This window comes from Chiloscyllium punctatum, chromosome 30 (genome assembly GCF_047496795.1).
Source record: "Chiloscyllium punctatum isolate Juve2018m chromosome 30, sChiPun1.3, whole genome shotgun sequence".
NCBI lineage: Eukaryota > Metazoa > Chordata > Chondrichthyes > Orectolobiformes > Hemiscylliidae > Chiloscyllium > Chiloscyllium punctatum.
Genome location: NC_092768.1, coordinates 27,239,152 through 27,256,402, shown reverse-complemented (window position 1 = coordinate 27,256,402; position 17,251 = coordinate 27,239,152). Strand labels below are relative to the sequence as shown.

Sequence of the window (17,251 nt, the reverse complement as noted above, 5' to 3'; positions counted from 1 at the left end):
TGAAACCGAGTATTCCACTCCGCTATATAACGCGTGGATTTACCGCTCCGCCCCGGATGCACTAGGCTTGGAGAGATTATGTTCCATTTCCATGTATGGGCGGAACGAAAGTCGCCGGTAGGTTAAACGATACCAGCTATTGCTTTATTCCACCCACACAGGGAGGAAATCGCGCGATGAAGTACAATTATTTTCCCTGACAATCAATCTGAATGGCACACGCCTCAATTCCCTCCTCAACGGCTGTTACTTCTGGTACTGCCGTGGGCCGCAGCGGATGTGTTATTGTGGTGGTTGAAGAAGCTGTAAAGTTATAAAGCTGGACACACCGGCGTTCAACATGGCTTCAGGCCACACCACCCTGAACCTGGAAGATGAACTAAACTGCCCCCTTTGCCTCCAGCTCTACGCGGATCCGGTCATACTGGACTGCGGGCACGACTTCTGCCGGCACTGTATTACGAAATACTGGGAGAAGGAGAATCGAACTGCCTGCCCCGAGTGCGGCCAGGTCTTCCCGGACAGAAGCCTGAAGGCGAATCGCGCGCTGGGAAAACTGGTTAAAAAGAGTCGGAATCATTCCCTGAATCTCAAACTCAAGGACAACAAACCGTATTGCATCGAACACGAGGAGGAACTGAAATTGTTTTGTGAAACGGACAAGAAGCTGATTTGTGTGATGTGTCTGGACAGGAGAGACGGAAGAAGCCATAAAACCCACAACTTCATGTTGATCAACGAAGCGGTGGAGATTTACAAGGTAAGGGAGTAAATGGAAAGCTTTGGGGCTTGGAATATTGTGTGCAATTCTGGTCTCTTTCCTATCGGGAAGATGTTGTGAAACTTGAAAAGGTTCAGAAAAGATTTGCAAGGATGTTGCCAGGGTTGGAGGATTTGAGCTATAAGGAGAGGTTGAATAGGCTAGGGCTGTTTTCCATGGACTTTCAGAGGCCGAGGAGTGATCTTATAGAGGCTTATAAAATCATGAGGGACATGGATAAGATAAATAGACAAAGACTTTTCCCTGGGGTGGGGGAGTCGAGAACTAAAGGGCCTAGGTTTAGGGTGAGAGGAGAAAGACATACAAGAGACCTAGGAGTCAACTTTGTTCAGTCAGAGGGTGGTGCGTGTATGGAATGAGCTGCTAATGGAAGTGGTGGAGGCTCGTACAATTGCAACATTTATGGTTATATGAATAGGAAGGGTTTGGAGGGATATGGGTCAAGGGCTGGACTAGATTGGGTTGGGATATCTGGTCAGCATGGACGAGTTGGACCGAAGGGTCTGTTTCCGTGCTGTACATCTATCTCTCTGACTATGACTCTATAACGGTGAATGCACAGGAACACCTTAAAGACTCCCACACCACCGCCACTAAGAATCTCGACTTTAATTGCAGGAGAAAATAAAATTGAGCCTCAATTCCCTCAAGCAGAAAAAGTCTTATTACCAAGAATTCGAATCGAAACAACAGGAAAAGATCACAGAAATCAAGGTAAAGACTCAGGTGCCTCCGGGATTTCTTTCAGAAAGCTCCTTCGCATTGAGTTGTACTGACCGTTGTTTGTGTTTGCAGGATCAGTCGAATAAGCTGCAGAACCACATCACGACGGAGTTTTCCAAAATGCGCAGCGTGCTGGACGAAAAGCAGCAGAATCTGTTCTCGGACCTGACGACGCAGGAAAATGACGTTCTGTCAAGGATGGAGAGCAACCTTCGCAAGATTCAGGAGAACCTAAATCGCACGCAGCAAATGCTCTCGAACGTGCAGAAGCGGTTAGATTACCAGGACGTCTACGCCATGCTGAAGGTTAGCGGTTGGTGAACAAAGAACATAAAATAATTGCACTACTGGCCTCCCAGCCACTTGTTGGCTTCCTCCTTGCCCCTCGCTCTTGTTTCAGCAATAGAACCGCGGCGCAATTTCCACGCCATTTCCCCTTTTCTTTTGTGAACTAAGATTAGGTTTATTCACTCTGAACAAAACATGAAGTCAAAGCAACACTCCCAGCGCCTGAAGAACAAAGCAAATTGTCAAACTTTGTTCAGTTTGATGAAGTTTGCATTCGGGATGATGCCTACAGCGACCCCAGGGACCCGCTTTGTTTCCTCACGGATTATATGAAATCATTTGGCCATTTGTGGAATTATTCTTAGAAAGTCCAGAACTGAGGTTTTGGAGGACGGGGAAAGTTGGAAAAGGGTATGGGCTGTCAGCTGAGGTGAAATGATCGCTAAATCCATTAGAATTCATAATTATCATTATGAGGGCGAGATCAGGCAAAGGGAGTGGAAGAGTGGAAGTGAAGTTGTCGAGGTTAAAATTCTGGTGCTCCGCTCGGAAGCACCGATGGTGGGTGCAATTACATTATCCTTCCCCATGTTTCATAAGCATACTGCCTTCCACGGAATCTGGAGAACGGCGATAAATTAGTCGCTTGTAGCCATTCCAGATGGAGTGAGGTGCAATAGGGGCAAAGGCGGTGAGCATTCTTTTCTTTCTATTTCGGCAGGCTGACGAATGCTTTCATATAGTCCTGAAATTGTCCAATGTCAATTTACTCATGTTCGGCCACTTGACATGTAGATTCCTGTAAAATCATGGGAATTATTTTATAACACCCTAGAAACCTAATTTGACTTTAGAATGCTGGCAGATATATGTACAGATATTGTCACACAAAGGCAGCGTTAAGGGCCAGGCAATGAAAGTGGAAGGGTCCACTAATCATTCATTGCCCATTTTGCTACGCTGTGGTTTCAAACATGTTCGTTTCTACAGGACTTTGATTTGGTAGTCTAGGCTAAGTCGGCATGAGGACATGGCATTTTTTTTTCTTGAATGGCACCAAGCATGTGCCCTTTTTGTATTTGTTTTTGAGATATGTGCATCCTAGGCTAAAATTCATTCTCCATCCAATATTATTATCGATGATGGGTCCTTCTGGGACACCTGCATTCTTTGGAGTGTAGGGGACACCCAAGGTGCCCATAAGATGGGAGTTCTGGGATGGTTGCCACGGAATGTTGCAGGAATGGCTATATATTCACAGGTCAGGATAGGAGTGTGCCTTGAAATGGAGCAATTGGTTGGTAGTTCCTAAGTATCTGCTATTCTTGTATCTAAATGGTAGCAGTTGTTGGTTTACAAATATTGTCTAGGAAGCCTCGGTAAGATGTTACAGTGCATCTTGTAGAGGTACACCCTGCTGCCACTGTCCTTTGATGGTGAAAGGGAATGCCAGTCAAGTGCGCTGTGATGTCTTGGATGGAGTCAAGCTTCTTGAGTCTTCTTGGAGCTGCACATGTCCAGGTAAAATAAAAATATCTAACTGCATGTATATGGGAAACATGAAGTCACTCTCCTGACTTGTGCCTTGTAAATGATGAACAATCTTATTGGAGACAGGAGTTGACCTCTGACCTGCTCATGTAATGATGGTGTTTATATGGCCGGTTGAATTTCATTTCTGGTTGGCCTTGGATCCAGTGATGGTAATGCCATTTGATTTCAAAGGGCAACGCTCAGATTCTTCATTGTTGGAATGGTATTTTTTTCCTTGGCACTTGCATAGCCTGAATTTTCATTGCCACTTATCACCCCAAGCTGGGATACATAGGTTGCAGAGATACACAAAGAGAGGTCTCCGGGGCAATGTCTGGCTTATTTTCAGCACATTAGAAAACAACTGTCCGTTTTCTGTCGAGGTCTATTTCTTGTTATGTTCCGACAATGTTTTTTTTCAGACTACTGCAACTTGACATCGATCTTCTGTGACTTTAATACCCATTTTATTTTCCTTTTAGGACCCTCCACTCGACGAGAAGAGGTATGGCACGCTCTTCATAAAAATTACATAGAATAATCAGTTAATTGAAGTGTTTGTTGTTTGCATTGTAGTGCTAACGTTTGTCTATACTTACTCTCAGCACTGAAGACGACTATCAACCTACGATAGCAGAGGGCAACCTACCAATCGGAATCTTCCAAGGACCAGTCCAGTATAGAGTGTGGAAACAAGTAATAGACGTAATAAATCCTGGTAAGGAAGTCTTTTTACACCTATGAAATCCTCAGTAAGTATAATTATCTGCGCAATATAGGATGCTTAAATTTGAGCCTGGACAATGGTCTGGCATTTCTTAGGGTTATCGTCAGTCTTCTACCATTACCTCTGTGAGAAGGTGGATGGAATGTCTGAAAACTGTGAATTCTGCAATTTGCATTGTGCGTACGTCAGTCTAGTACTGAAGCAATCCTGGTGATATATGGTGATATGCCGCTGGACAATCACAATCTCATGAAATGTCGAATCAGATTTGAAGGATTAATCAGCCAACCTCTGTTTGTCCTGTACAGTGGATGACACACGGTAGCCCAAAACATTTCAAGACCAGAGCGTTGAAACTTTTATTCATTTAAATTACCACACGGTATGAGATAGCTGGAATAATAGTTTAGGTTAACTTAGCTTCAACTATTAAGTGAGGTATGTTACCAAGGACTGGCAACTGAAACTTTCAGCTTCCGACGGCAAAAGGGAGAGGGCCAATCGAATGTACAAAACACAGATTAAATCATATCTTCCAACTGTTTGGGGCACAAACTGAAAGCAGGTTATTTAAACCCACAAATGAATGCAACCTGTAAGTGTTACTTCCTATTTGGAAGTTCAGAAGTTGAATCCAATTTTTTTGGCGTAATGTTTTCTTTCTAAGTGGTAGTGAAGACGTGAATGAATATTAAAATTTGATGTTAATACTGCTTGCTTAAATCAACATTTTCAGTTAAAATTTGAATTTGCTGAAATGCCCAGGGTTGCTTCAGTGCAAATACATTACAAACAAAATGTTAATTTGAAAGAATTAACCCATAACCAATTTGAAGAAAGCCTTCTATCAACAAACTGCAGTGGGACAATTTCCAGTGCCTTTTGCTTTTATCGCAGCGTTGAATGCTGACAGAACAGAGATTTTTATGATAAACTGTAATTGGAGTAATTCTAGATAGGGAAAAATAGATGATGCAAGTTCAGAGGACTTCTAAGGTTCATCCTTCTCCAGCCCATATTAAAACCTGAGATGCTATTGGCCCCTGTACTCTTCATTCCTGGAATATGATAGCCTCTGGCAAGACCTACCTGACTTAACAACTCTCCAATGGCGGGCTCCTTTTTTGTGAGATGTGGGCATTGTTGACAAGGTCAGAATTTATTGATCAATTACAATTGCCATTGAGAAGGTGGTGGAGAGCTGCATTCTTGAAATACTGCAGTCCACTTGATGTAGGTCCACACACAGTGCTCTGCATGGGATCATAGAATCCCTACAGTGTGGCAACAGGCCATTTGGCCCAAAACGTTCACACCACGCTCTAAAGAGCATCCCACCCAGACCCATTCCCCAACCCTATTAATCTATATATACTCTTGACTAATGCACCTAACCTCCATATCCCTGAACACTGGGAAATTTAGCATGGCTACTTCACCCAACCTACACATCTTTGGATTGTGGGAGGAAACCATAGCATTCGGAGGAAACCCACACAGATATGGAGAGAATGTACAAACTCCACACAGACGATAGGCCGAGGCTGGAATCAAACTTGGGTCCCTGGCGTTGTGAGTCAGCAGAACTAACCACTGAGCCACCATGCAAATCCAGGATTTTGGCCAAGTAATGGACACATTTCCAAGTTAGAAAGGTGTGTGGTTTGGACAGGTTCTTACAGGTGGCCGTGTTTTTATTTGCCCAGTAGGTATTAGAAATCATGGGCTTGAAAGGTGCAGTCGAAGTGGTTGACGAACTGTTCCTTCTCCTGCCAAAATTCCTTTTCATGGCAATAGTGCCTGTTTGGGTCCTGGAAGGACACCATGCCTTAAATGTGATAACATTGCTTGTCAGCTGGACCTTTCAAGTGAAAGTGGTTTATTTGATGATATTTGTCTGTACCTTGGTTAATAACTGGGAAACGACATTCATGAATAACAGACTGAAGCATCAGCCTCTTGGTTGTAACTTGAAACTATGGCAATGAAATTGGAAGAACATTGTTGGAGCCCCAGAACCCACGTGGGGGAAAAGAAAATCCGTAGCTTAATACTCTAAGGCAGGCAAAAGGTACTTTGGTCAGGTCCACACCCCCCTACAACCCAGCCTTCCATCCTGGCACCTTCCCCTGCCATCGCAGGAACTGTAAAACCTGCGCCCACAACTCCTCCCTCACTTCCATCCAAGGCTCTAAAGGAGCCTTCCACATCCATCAAAGTTTTACCTGCACATCCACCAACATCATTTCTTGTATCCCTTGCTCCCGATGCGGTCTCCTCTACATTGGGGAGACTGGACGCCTCCTAGCAGAGCACTTTAGGGAACATCTCTTGGACACCCGCACCGATCAACCACACCACCCTGTGGCCCAACATTTCAACTTCCCCTCCCACTGTGCCAAGGACGTGGAGGTCCTGGGCCTCCTTCACCGACGCTCCCTCACCACCCGGCGCCTGGAGGAAGAATGCCTCATCTTCTCCCTCGGCACACTTCAACCCCAGGGTATCAACGTAGACTTCAACAGCTTCCTCATTTCCCCTTCCCCCACCTCACCCCAATTCCAAACTTCCAGCTCAGCACTGTCCCCATGATTTGTCCTATCTTCTTTTCCACCTATCCACTCCACCCTCCTCCCAGACCTATCACCTTCATCCCCTCCCCCACTCACCTATTGTACTCTATGCGACTTTCTCTCCACCCCCACCCTCTTCTCATTTATCTCTCCACCCTTCAGGTTCTCTGCCTGCATTCCTGATGAAGGGCTTTTGCCTGAAACGTCGATTTCACTGCTCCTAGGATGCTGCCTAAACTGCTGTGCTTTTCCAGCACCACTCTAATACTTTAAGGCAGCCTCGTGCCCTTATTTGTAGAGATCCAGATCATTGTTACATTCTAGTGTCTTTGTAAATTATGGACGAGATGGGGGAAAACAGACGATTCCTCAGAATATGTGCATTACCAGCAGGATTAATTCTTCACATTTGTCCCGTTCTTTGGAGCTACTTTTATCTTTGTTCAGCGAACACTGAGGATTGAAGGAAATTCCATTTTGCATGGCATTCAAATCTCATGATATGAACAGTTGGTATGGTGATTAAGTAGGTATATACCAGCTGGGAAATCCAATGGCTGGATCAAATGCCAGTTTTATATTTTGGCCAAATGTTATCATTATAAAAAAAACCATTCATCGGATGTATGCCACAGCTTAAGCCAGCTTTTATTACCCACCCCTAATTGCCCATAGGGCAACTAAGAGCCTACTTCATTGCCCTGGGTGTGGAGTCACTCATAGGCCAGACGAGTTTCCCTCCTTAAAAGACATTCATGAACCAGATGGGCTTTTGACTCCTGCATTGGGTGCAACATCAGAATTTAATGCGAAGTCCTCAGATTCCAGTAAGCAGTTCATTTAAAATTATGTCTTCCTGTAGTTCGCTTGTTAGTTGAGGGTCGGTTACTTGAGTTGGCTGGAGGCTGGTTTGCAATTTAGAGTGACACCATCAGTGCAGGTTCAATTCCCGCACCAACTGAATTCTCCATCTTCTCAATCTCGGCACTGGCCTGAGACGTGATGACCCTGAGGTTAAAACTTCACCACTCAACTCTCTTTCTGATGAGAGTGTGGGACTTTGGCGACTTCCCACCCCCGCCACTCTCAATCCTTAAGTATCGTGCTCTGTGTACAGCATTTTCTTTGACAGTTCTATCAGCTGTAGCCATTATTCCCTTTATAATATGCCAATGAGCCAAAGGGAGGGGTCTTGGCAAAATCGTTCCTATTGCACTATCAATTCTGACGAGTTTCCACATCTTCATCTCGGAGGGAGAAGATGGAAAGCAAGTAGGCCCAATTGCAATTCCAAAATCGCTCTCAGTGAATACATCAGTGTACGTGTATGGTTTAGTTGTTTAGTTCCAGCTGTAAAACAAGTCGATACCGAACAAGAGTAAGTTCACATGAGGAGAATGACCTCGTCAGTCAAGCAGTAAATAGTATTAGCCATTTATTGGCTTCATCAGAGCTACGAAGAAAACAATTTGACGAAAATGGCAACGATCGATTGTAAAGTTGCAACAGGAAAAGGCCGTCGACATAATTTTAAGTAATATGTAAGTCTTGGAAGTTTTAAGTTAACGTAGTGTTTTTAAAAATAAAAATGTGAATTCACTGAAATATTTGAAACGAGAAACCATAGGTTAGCGTTTTGGATACAGACTCTTTTCCAGAACTGGAATGTAAAAGATAAGCATGCCCTTCATAGGACTGAACAAAATGGACATTAGAGGGGACAATAGATAAAAGCCAACTGTCAGCTTTTCATTAATGATCACAATTAAATTATTAAAATATGTCTTCAGTTGAAATGGTCCCATCTAATCCTCGATTTATTTCTCCATCCTGAGGAAATAGTCCCTTAATCTGTGAATGCCACACATCAGACTACTGTTTTAATGTAGGGGTGGTTTTAATGCTCAGATACAAAGGATCTTTTTAAAGCTGATGATCTAAAACTTGCAGGTGAGGATAGCACTAATGGACCACAAGGCTAGTGAGCTACGCAGGTAAGAAGCAAGTAGAATTTAAAATAAGGAAAGTGAAGTGATGTATAATGCCAGAAGGCAGTAGAGACTAAATTGCACAAGCCTAAAGAGTATGCAGGGCTCGAGAAACTTTGGGGTCCATGTGCACATAATTTGACAGCACGTATTGTAAGAGTAGTTTGCAAAATCTTTCAAATGATTGGCTTCATCAACAGTGATGCAGAGTGAAAAAAGCAGAAGCTAATATCGAACTTGACAAAGTGCAGGTGACGTCTCAACTAGAATAGTGTGTCATCGTGTCTTTGGGAGGATGTGAGGATTTTTGAGAAGGTGCCGAGTGGATTTATGAAAATGTTTATCAAACAATGACGAATATTAACTACAAGTTAGGTTGAAAAGGGTAGGGTTGGTCACCTTGGAAAAAAGGAGATTTCTTAGAAGTGTACAATTTATGACATGTTTGGACGGCATAGACAAGAAAACGCTGTTCCCATTCCCTAACTGTATAAAGCTGAAAATGTGTTGCTGGAAAAACGCAGCAGGTCAGGCAGCATCCAACGAGCAGGAGAGTCGACGTTTCGGGCATGAGCCCTTGAAGAAGGACTCATGCCCGAAACGTCGACTCTCCTGCTCCTTGGATGCTGCCTGACCTGCTGCGCTTTTCCAGCAACGCATTTTCAGCTCTGATCTCCAGCATGTGCAGTCCTCACTTTCTCCTAACTGTATAAAGCCAATTAGAACATAGTTTTAAGCTTGCAGTCTGAATATGGTGTAAGTGAAAACAAAGCAACGATTCCTAAAGGAAATTGGCTGAGTTATTAAGAGAATTGATCTTGCAGGGGCATTGGGATAGAATAGCGAAATGATACTGACAGCATTGTTCCACAGAGAGGACCTCCAGTGTTAGTGGACAGAAAAGCCTCTTTTAGTGCCTTATCACTCCTGGAATTCATGAAAAGATGAAAACAATATGCTGCTGATCTCTTGAAAATGATCAGAAAAATTCTGATTGGATTAGGCTCTAAATTAATTCAAAAATCTCAGCAATGTTTGATGGATAGGCTTGGTGCACGAGTAGGTAAAGCCAAAGGGATACAATACAGCTTCATTGGGAACTGATAATAACGGCAGAGACCAATTTGGAAATCCACTCTGACATTATACAGTCTAAAGTCAAAACCTTGAGAAATGAGGCACAGTATGCAATGGTTGAGGGGTGACTAATGGCTACGGACGCCTTCCACCCAATCCTAAATAGTATTTTGCATTCTTTTGGTGCTTCTCAGAGAGGAGAGGTAGTGAAGGCAGTGCTCTGACAGTGACATTTTTTTTCCTCTCCAGTTGCTCCTAAGCCTCTTTGTAGGTCATTAAGCCCATTAGAGATTTCATTTACTAAGTTAACTAGGAAGCACCCTGTGTGACCTTTACCTGTTGCTCTCCCGTCCTCAATTGCATTTGATCAGTCTTAGAGGGGCCCCCTTATCTTGAAGCTTCCCGTCTCTAACCAAAACTTTAACCTATCTTTTTTCTTTTCAGACGCTGAAGGACCCGATTGGCTGAATTCTCCTGCTGGTGGCAGGTTAGCGGCTGGGTGGGAAAAGCACCCGGCCACGTAACTCCGCCGCTGAACTTTGACCCCAAGGCCTAAATAAACCTTGCAGCCTCATTAGGAGCGCTGGCTTCAATTCTCACGCGGGGGTTGATTGTTGCCACAATTGTTACAGGGCTGGAACTAGAAATGCAAGGTTCCTTTGAAAGCCAGTGGGGGAGGGCAGGGCTGGAGAAACTAACACGAAGTCAATAAGATTCTCAAAAAGCTTTCGCTCAAGTGTGTCAGTCTAGGTTCCAGCATAGGAATCTTATATTGCAATGGTGTGGCTATCGTTGATTGGAGGGTGTTGGAACAAAACAAGTGAATGAGTCACATGTTTAATACAGACAGAGGTAAGCTGAAGCTCAGCTATTGAATACAGATTAATCACTGTCTCATTCAATAGTGAAACAGGCTCGAGGGGCTGAATGGCCTACTCGTATTCCTATGTTCGTATGACTTCGACATGAGCAAATTCAGGTGGGAGAACTGTCAAGGTAGACTTTCTTTGGGTCAATAGGACAACCACGCGTATACCAACACTTGAAAGCCGAGGAGCTGTCTAACAAGCCTAAAGGGATGACCCCCAATAACTTAGACTTCGGTGACTATCTAACTATTGCATCATTGCTAATTCTATGGCCTTTTATCTTAAAAGAAAAACTATTCCATTGCCAAAAGTTAGATGCCAGAAATACTTTAACAAAGCTGGAATGGTGTGAACATCAAATTAACTTAGATAGCCTTGATATAAGGTTCACTTTGAAATACCAGGGACATTTCATTGAAAGGGGCAACATACATTTTCCCATAAGGCAGGCACTCAGATGCAGGGTCCCTTCCAAACTGATCATCTCTAGCTGCCTCCCTCTGTCTGCATTTTGCATTGTTTTCATATGTGTGCATGCGTGTTATGAATTGTGGCGCTTTCCCTCCCCTCCCGTGCTCGACCCCATGCCCCCCAACCCCAGTTGCATATTCTTGCTGGTAGTTGTACTCCGCCCCAATCTCTCTGGAGTGTTGGAACTAATGTTCTGAGAAAACGTGAAAGTCCCGATCTCACATTATACGAAAATTGTGCAATCGTCGTTTCAGTTAATCACGTTATAGTCAAAACACGTAAGGAGAGTCCGCGTTCCACAAATAAGGGCCTAAACGCTTCAATCGCGTTAAAGCCAAGTCGCGTTGAAGAAACACGCGTAATGGTAGAACAGACTGTATGTACATAAAGCTTTTCACGCCCAATGGACCTCTTAAAGCATTTTACAATCAATTTGATGGATGAATCAGTCATTCACAGGTAATGGCAAATAAGGCAAATGGTTTCACTTTTTCTCTTGAATTCTGCTTTTTTGAGTAGAGTGAGTACTTTTTTGAGTAGACTTTGCAGCACTGAGTCATTTACAATTTGTATGGTCAAAATGTCGTCAACGTACTTTAGATTAGATTAGATTCTCTACAGTGTGGAAACAGACTATTCGGCCCAACAAGTCCACACCGACCCTCCGAAGAGTAACTCACCCAGACCCATATTTATCTCTGACTAATGTACCTTACGCTATGGACAATTTAGCATGGCCAATTCACCTGACCTGCACATCTTTGGATTGTGGGAGGAAACCGGAGCACCCGGAGGAAACCCAGATGGGAGACTGCAAAATTCTATCCTATAGAGAGACTAGGGAAAACATTTAAACACATTTGTTTTGATGGCTTGCACGGGATGGCGGCAAATTAGTTAATGAATGAATTAATTAAGTTTAAATCTTGGGTTGCGAGCTCAGCTCTTTCTCAGGGCAGTGATGCAACCTCCTTGATACAATCTTCTTTCCTGGAAAGCCTGTTCTTATGCTATAAGGTTGGACGCACTTCTTTCTTTTAATCCTAATCATTCTTAACGTCTTCCCGAAGTAAAAGGCCCGTTGATGTGATCCAGAACCAAGCAATTGACAGTGGTAGGAGCGGCTTTCACCCGCATTGCAGGCCTTGTGCAGTGACCTCAAATGATCACTCAGAATTCCTACACCAATAGAAAGCTAAGGTGATGAGTGGGGAAATATAATTAATCCACAGGTGTAGCAATAGCAGGTTGTATTTTATTCAATACCTACATAGACAGTCGATCCAGTTTGGAACTGAGACAAGGTGAGCGTCTCTCTCTCTGGGATGGTGTTGGCTCTATCTCTCTCTCTCTCTGCGATAGAGAAGGGTTTCTCTCGCTTGGATAGGGTGAGGATGTCTCTCTAACACGGGGTGAGGGTGTCTCTCTGTCTTTGGGACAGAGTGAGGGTCTTGATTATACAATCAAATAGTGCAGAAGAAGGCCTCCGACTTAACGGTTCAGTACCCACTCATAAGCTACACTAGTTGCTCTTTCCAACACTTGGCACATAGCCTTAAATGCCATGACATTTCAAGTGCTCATCCAAGTACAGCACTTTTTAAAGGTTGCGAAGTGTCCCGCTTGAGCACATCTCCTAGGTAGTGCATTTCAGATTTATACGATGCGTGATAAAGGGTTTATTGTAAGCTTCCTGCTTTATACATTACATTCCTGCATCTTACATTATACCACCTTGTTATAGACCCTTAAACTAATTTGAAGTGGATATTAAGTGGAAGCGTTGGTTCATGATTCATCCTGGATACCTGGATGACTGTCGATATGTGAAAGATAATTCGACAGGAGTATTCTCCACTTCACCCTTAACCCCTACCCCGTCTGAAGACAGACACTGACTCAAAGTTTAAAAAGTCAGTCTCCAGTGGCTAATCCAATGAGTTTGCTTTTCTCAAACAAAACTTTTCAAGGCTTGCCGAACTTGTTGCTTGGTTTTAGAGCAAACAATGTGCAAGGGAGCCATCACACACCTGGAAGGTAGAACATAGCTGCAAGTTCTCCTCATGATCCCCAGACTAGCTTCAGCAGGGGTATAAAACCGGCGAAGCCTTTAACCGGCTCGTTAGTCATACTACACAATGACAAGTTCAATTACAGTACAGAATGATGATAGCAAGTTAGCCATAGTTCCAGAAGGCTACATCCTCACGAGAGAGGGACGACTGGTCCGGGAATTTAACGTGACCGTCACTGCATCTCAGGTGAGAGCTGAGGTCGAGAAGGCGGGGCCTTCATCATGACCCTAGCCACCATGGGAATTCACAGGGCAGAATTATTGGAGTGCAGACGGTGGTCGTTCGTCTCATTGTGTTTGTACCAAGTCTTCAAATGAGCACCATGACTCAGTGCCATTGTTCCGGCCTTCTCTAGATACTTCTGCACGCTGTTTGCATTGAAACGATCATCAAATGCCCAGATGAATGTTTCAAATTGGGCCTGAACTGTTGGTATCACTCTGCATGGCAAACCAGTATAATGAGGTAACCTACACCCAAGGTAAATGAGTGATCCTTTGGGAACTACCAACCTTGATCTTTTGTTGCTCATTTTCATCATCCTGAACAAATTTGGTGCCAATTTTAACCGATTAGAGCTTGTTTTGAGTTTATTATTGTGGCTTAAATATTAACAGTCGCTGTTTCTCTCAATGTGAGTTGGTGGTGGGCAATCATGATTAGTTTGGACGTTAGAGTCGGAAACTAACCTTGCTGCATGCACCTACTTGCTGTCCTGTGATATCCACTGGAAAATGGCTTGTATGGTATTCCTGTGAGTACTGGAAAATACTCATCTGTGGAATTACTGGTAAGAATGATAACTTCCTAGAAGTACCAAATAGTTGGGCAGGCGTCCACAAACAGGAGTTATTTCTTCCCATGGAAATATTTACAGATTTCTCACATTTGACTTCCAGCTACTTTGGTGAGGTTCATCCCTCCCATAGTCCGGAAGAGTATCAGAGCTGGAATCTAATAATGGTGATAGAAACTTTAAAATATTCAGAACGCCTCTATGTAGAAAGATTAGTCGTCCTTTTGTAGAATGTTGTGCACTGTATCTGTTTGGTACACTTTATATGCAGACAACCTAAAGCTTCAGTTACACTCCAACCCCTGTACGAACGCAAGTCGTAGATTTTATTTCCATCGCAATTGGAAAATCTCCAGGGAAACCCTCGTTTAAATCGTGTTCAGCCCCCTTCGCTTCCAATTTGCATCCCTTTGAGCAATTCAACCCATTATTATTGACACATGCAAGATTCGAGGGAATGTGACGTGTTTCAACACGGTGTTTCTGCTCTTGTGCAATTTAAATAAATAAGGCCTCTTCCGGCTAAGACGGAGAGGAGGGGAAATTCTTCTCAGCGACGGTCTTTTGTAGTCAGAATTCTCTCGCTGTACGTGTAGTGGATGCTGGCTGAGTTCAACAAGTTTTTGATTGGCAATCATGATTTGGAGATGCCGGTGTTGGACTGAGTTGTACAAATTAAAAAAAATCACACAACGCCAGGTTATAGTCTAGCAGGTTTAGTTGGGAGCACTAGCTTTCGGAGCGCTGCTCCTTCATCAGGTGGTTGCGGAGGACTATAACCTGGTGTTGTGTGATGTTTAACTTTGATTAGCAAGGGAGTCAAGTGTCGAATGCCGTTCTGCACGGTAAAAGTTCTGTGATTCTATAATTGGTTATGGGAAACACATATGAAAATGGAGTTCAAATGACAATCAGATTAGTCCTGAACAGGGGGTTGGGGTGGGGAGCAGGTCTGGTTGGTAGAATAGCCCTCTTCTGCCCATTTTATGCTGTTACAATCTTAAATAGTGGCCCAGGGAATGAAATGAGCGATGTTACTATTTCCGAAAGCCAGCCAAGGCTCACATTCCAATGTATCTGTCCCTACCAGGGATGAAGTCGTTTTCACACACACACATATATATGTATATATATTTATATATATATATATAGCCGTACTTTGAGATTTTTGGGAATGTTCTCTTTCTTTAGAAAAGCAAAGGTAGAGAAGTCTTCCAAGAGGAAAAGTGTGTCCCTGTCACAATTTCTGTGCTCTTGGAAGCATTAAGCTCAGAGCATGTACCAAGCAAAACAAAACGTTGAGCACGCTCATAGAGGCGTGAACGCAGCACATGTTACGATAAAGCCCATGTCCTGCTTCTTTCAGGAGACACACTTCGCGGTATGACTCCGAGCCACCGCTCAATTCAGCCGCTCAGCTCAGTTCCAAAATGAAACCAGATCTGCAATGAAAGGGGGTCGCGTGTAAGCCGTTGATATTAGACTGAAACGTGAATTATACTTTGCAATAAAATGATTATTTTTAATTTCTTGCTCCGTTATTCTATAGATTATAAATATGCAGGCTGCAATGAACCAGCCAGTAACCCTACTTCCCGAACTGATGCGAGCGAAGACACGCCAAGGAAACGCTCCTTTAAAAATAGCAGCGAAGAGAATAAAAGAAAATGTAATAAATTATATAATGATATCATACAATATAATAGATAGCAAGGATCTTTATAGTTTTTCGATTTTATTTTGGGGGGAGGGAGTCGATTTTCACTCCAGTATCTCGGAGCTCTAGAGCGCCGAGGTTCCTCCAAGAACCGTCAGCAAATTATAATGTTAAATCATCGCATGCAGCATTAAATAACCTGACCTTAAGTTAATAACGTGCTTTGAAATGACTCATTTGCTGATCTTGCGTTTGTTTCCTTCTTTTCTGTTTTGTCAGTTCCAACCTATCTGACCCTGAACGCGAACACAGCTCATCCCCGGTTAGTTCTGTCCGAGGATCTGACCGTGGTCACCTACGGAGACGTGAAACAAGAGGTCAGGGACAACCCCGAGAGGTTCGACACCTGCGTCTGTGTCCTGGGCTCCGAAGCGTTCACCTCCGGCAAGCACTACTGGGAGGTGCAGGTGGGATCCAAGACTGAGTGGGACCTGGGTGTGGTCAGGGAGTCCATAAACAGGAAGGGCCACACCACGGCGACGCCGGAATCCGGCTACTGGATCGTGTGGCTGAGAAATGGCAACGAGTACAAGGCAACCACTGTTCCGCGGACCCGCTTGAACGTACCGAGAAAACCCCGAGCGATTGGGGTGTACCTGGACTATGAGGGCGGACAAGTGTCTTTTTACAACGTGGACAATATGTCCCATCTTTACACTTTCATTGACACTTTCACCGGCAAACTCTTCCCTTACTTCAGTCCAGGCATTAATGATGACGGAGAAAACTCTGAACCACTCAAAATCCTTCCAGTCAGATGTCACGAGGAATAACTTGACTATTTCTTCAGTATTTGCCTTTCCTAGGGCCTGATTATTTTGTCACTTAAATGCATTGCCTTTATTTTTTGTTTTTTTTTAAACCTGAGCAAACTTTATGTTTCATTTTAGATTGGTGGCTAATCAGCGCTTGATTGCAGGTATGGTGCCACCCTGCATGGGGCCGTCGTGTTATTGTACCAACTTCTATATTTCAATCCACTGCGTGTGTGTTTGCATGTATTCACCACTTCTTTACTAATGTTGACAATGTTACTTGGTAGGAGAGGCAAGAGTGATTTTAGAATGACACTGTTGAGGAGGTATAAACTCTCCAGCATTGTGTACTTTATAGTTTTGTTTGAACTCCTCCTCGAACTTTTATTTTCATCTGCTTTTCTGGAAATAACGTAATGATGAGAGTTTGATGCGGTGGCAGGGCATCGTGAGAGAATGGCAAAACATACCTTGAGCTTCCGAAATAGAGGCAATGAGTGCAAGAGCAAGATAGTTATGCTGACCATGTATGCAACCCTGGTCAGGCTGCAACTAGAACATTGCGCCCAGTTCTGGGCACCAACCTTTAGGATAGACATGAAAGTTCTGGAGATGGGGACAAGGAGTTTTATCAAAATATTATCAGGGAAGGAAATTTTAGCTGCATGGTTAAACTGAAGGAGCTGAAGCTATTCCCCTTTAGGGTAACGGATATCAAGTGGTAATTTGCTGGGGACGCAGAAGGTTGTGACTATCGTGGTTAGGGTACACAAGAAAAAGTTTCTTCTTGCCCTAGCGGATTGTACCATTCTCTGGGACACAGACGAAAACTTTTGGACAACAATGCCTGGAATTGTGATTTAGAACATTGCTTAACA

At 43.6% G+C, this 17,251-nt stretch overlaps 1 protein-coding gene across 1 annotated transcript; it reads left to right on the top strand.

Annotated features, from left to right (window-relative positions):
- The first annotated feature begins 340 nt into the window (after positions 1–340).
- On the top strand, positions 341–16,391 carry LOC140455537 (zinc-binding protein A33-like). Its single transcript, XM_072550477.1, has 5 exons — positions 341–760; positions 1,577–1,810; positions 3,808–3,830; positions 3,931–4,043; positions 15,838–16,391. Exons 1-5 carry the CDS (start codon positions 341–343, stop codon positions 16,389–16,391), a joined length of 1,344 nt encoding a protein of 447 aa, XP_072406578.1.
- The last annotated feature ends 860 nt before the right edge of the window (positions 16,392–17,251 follow it).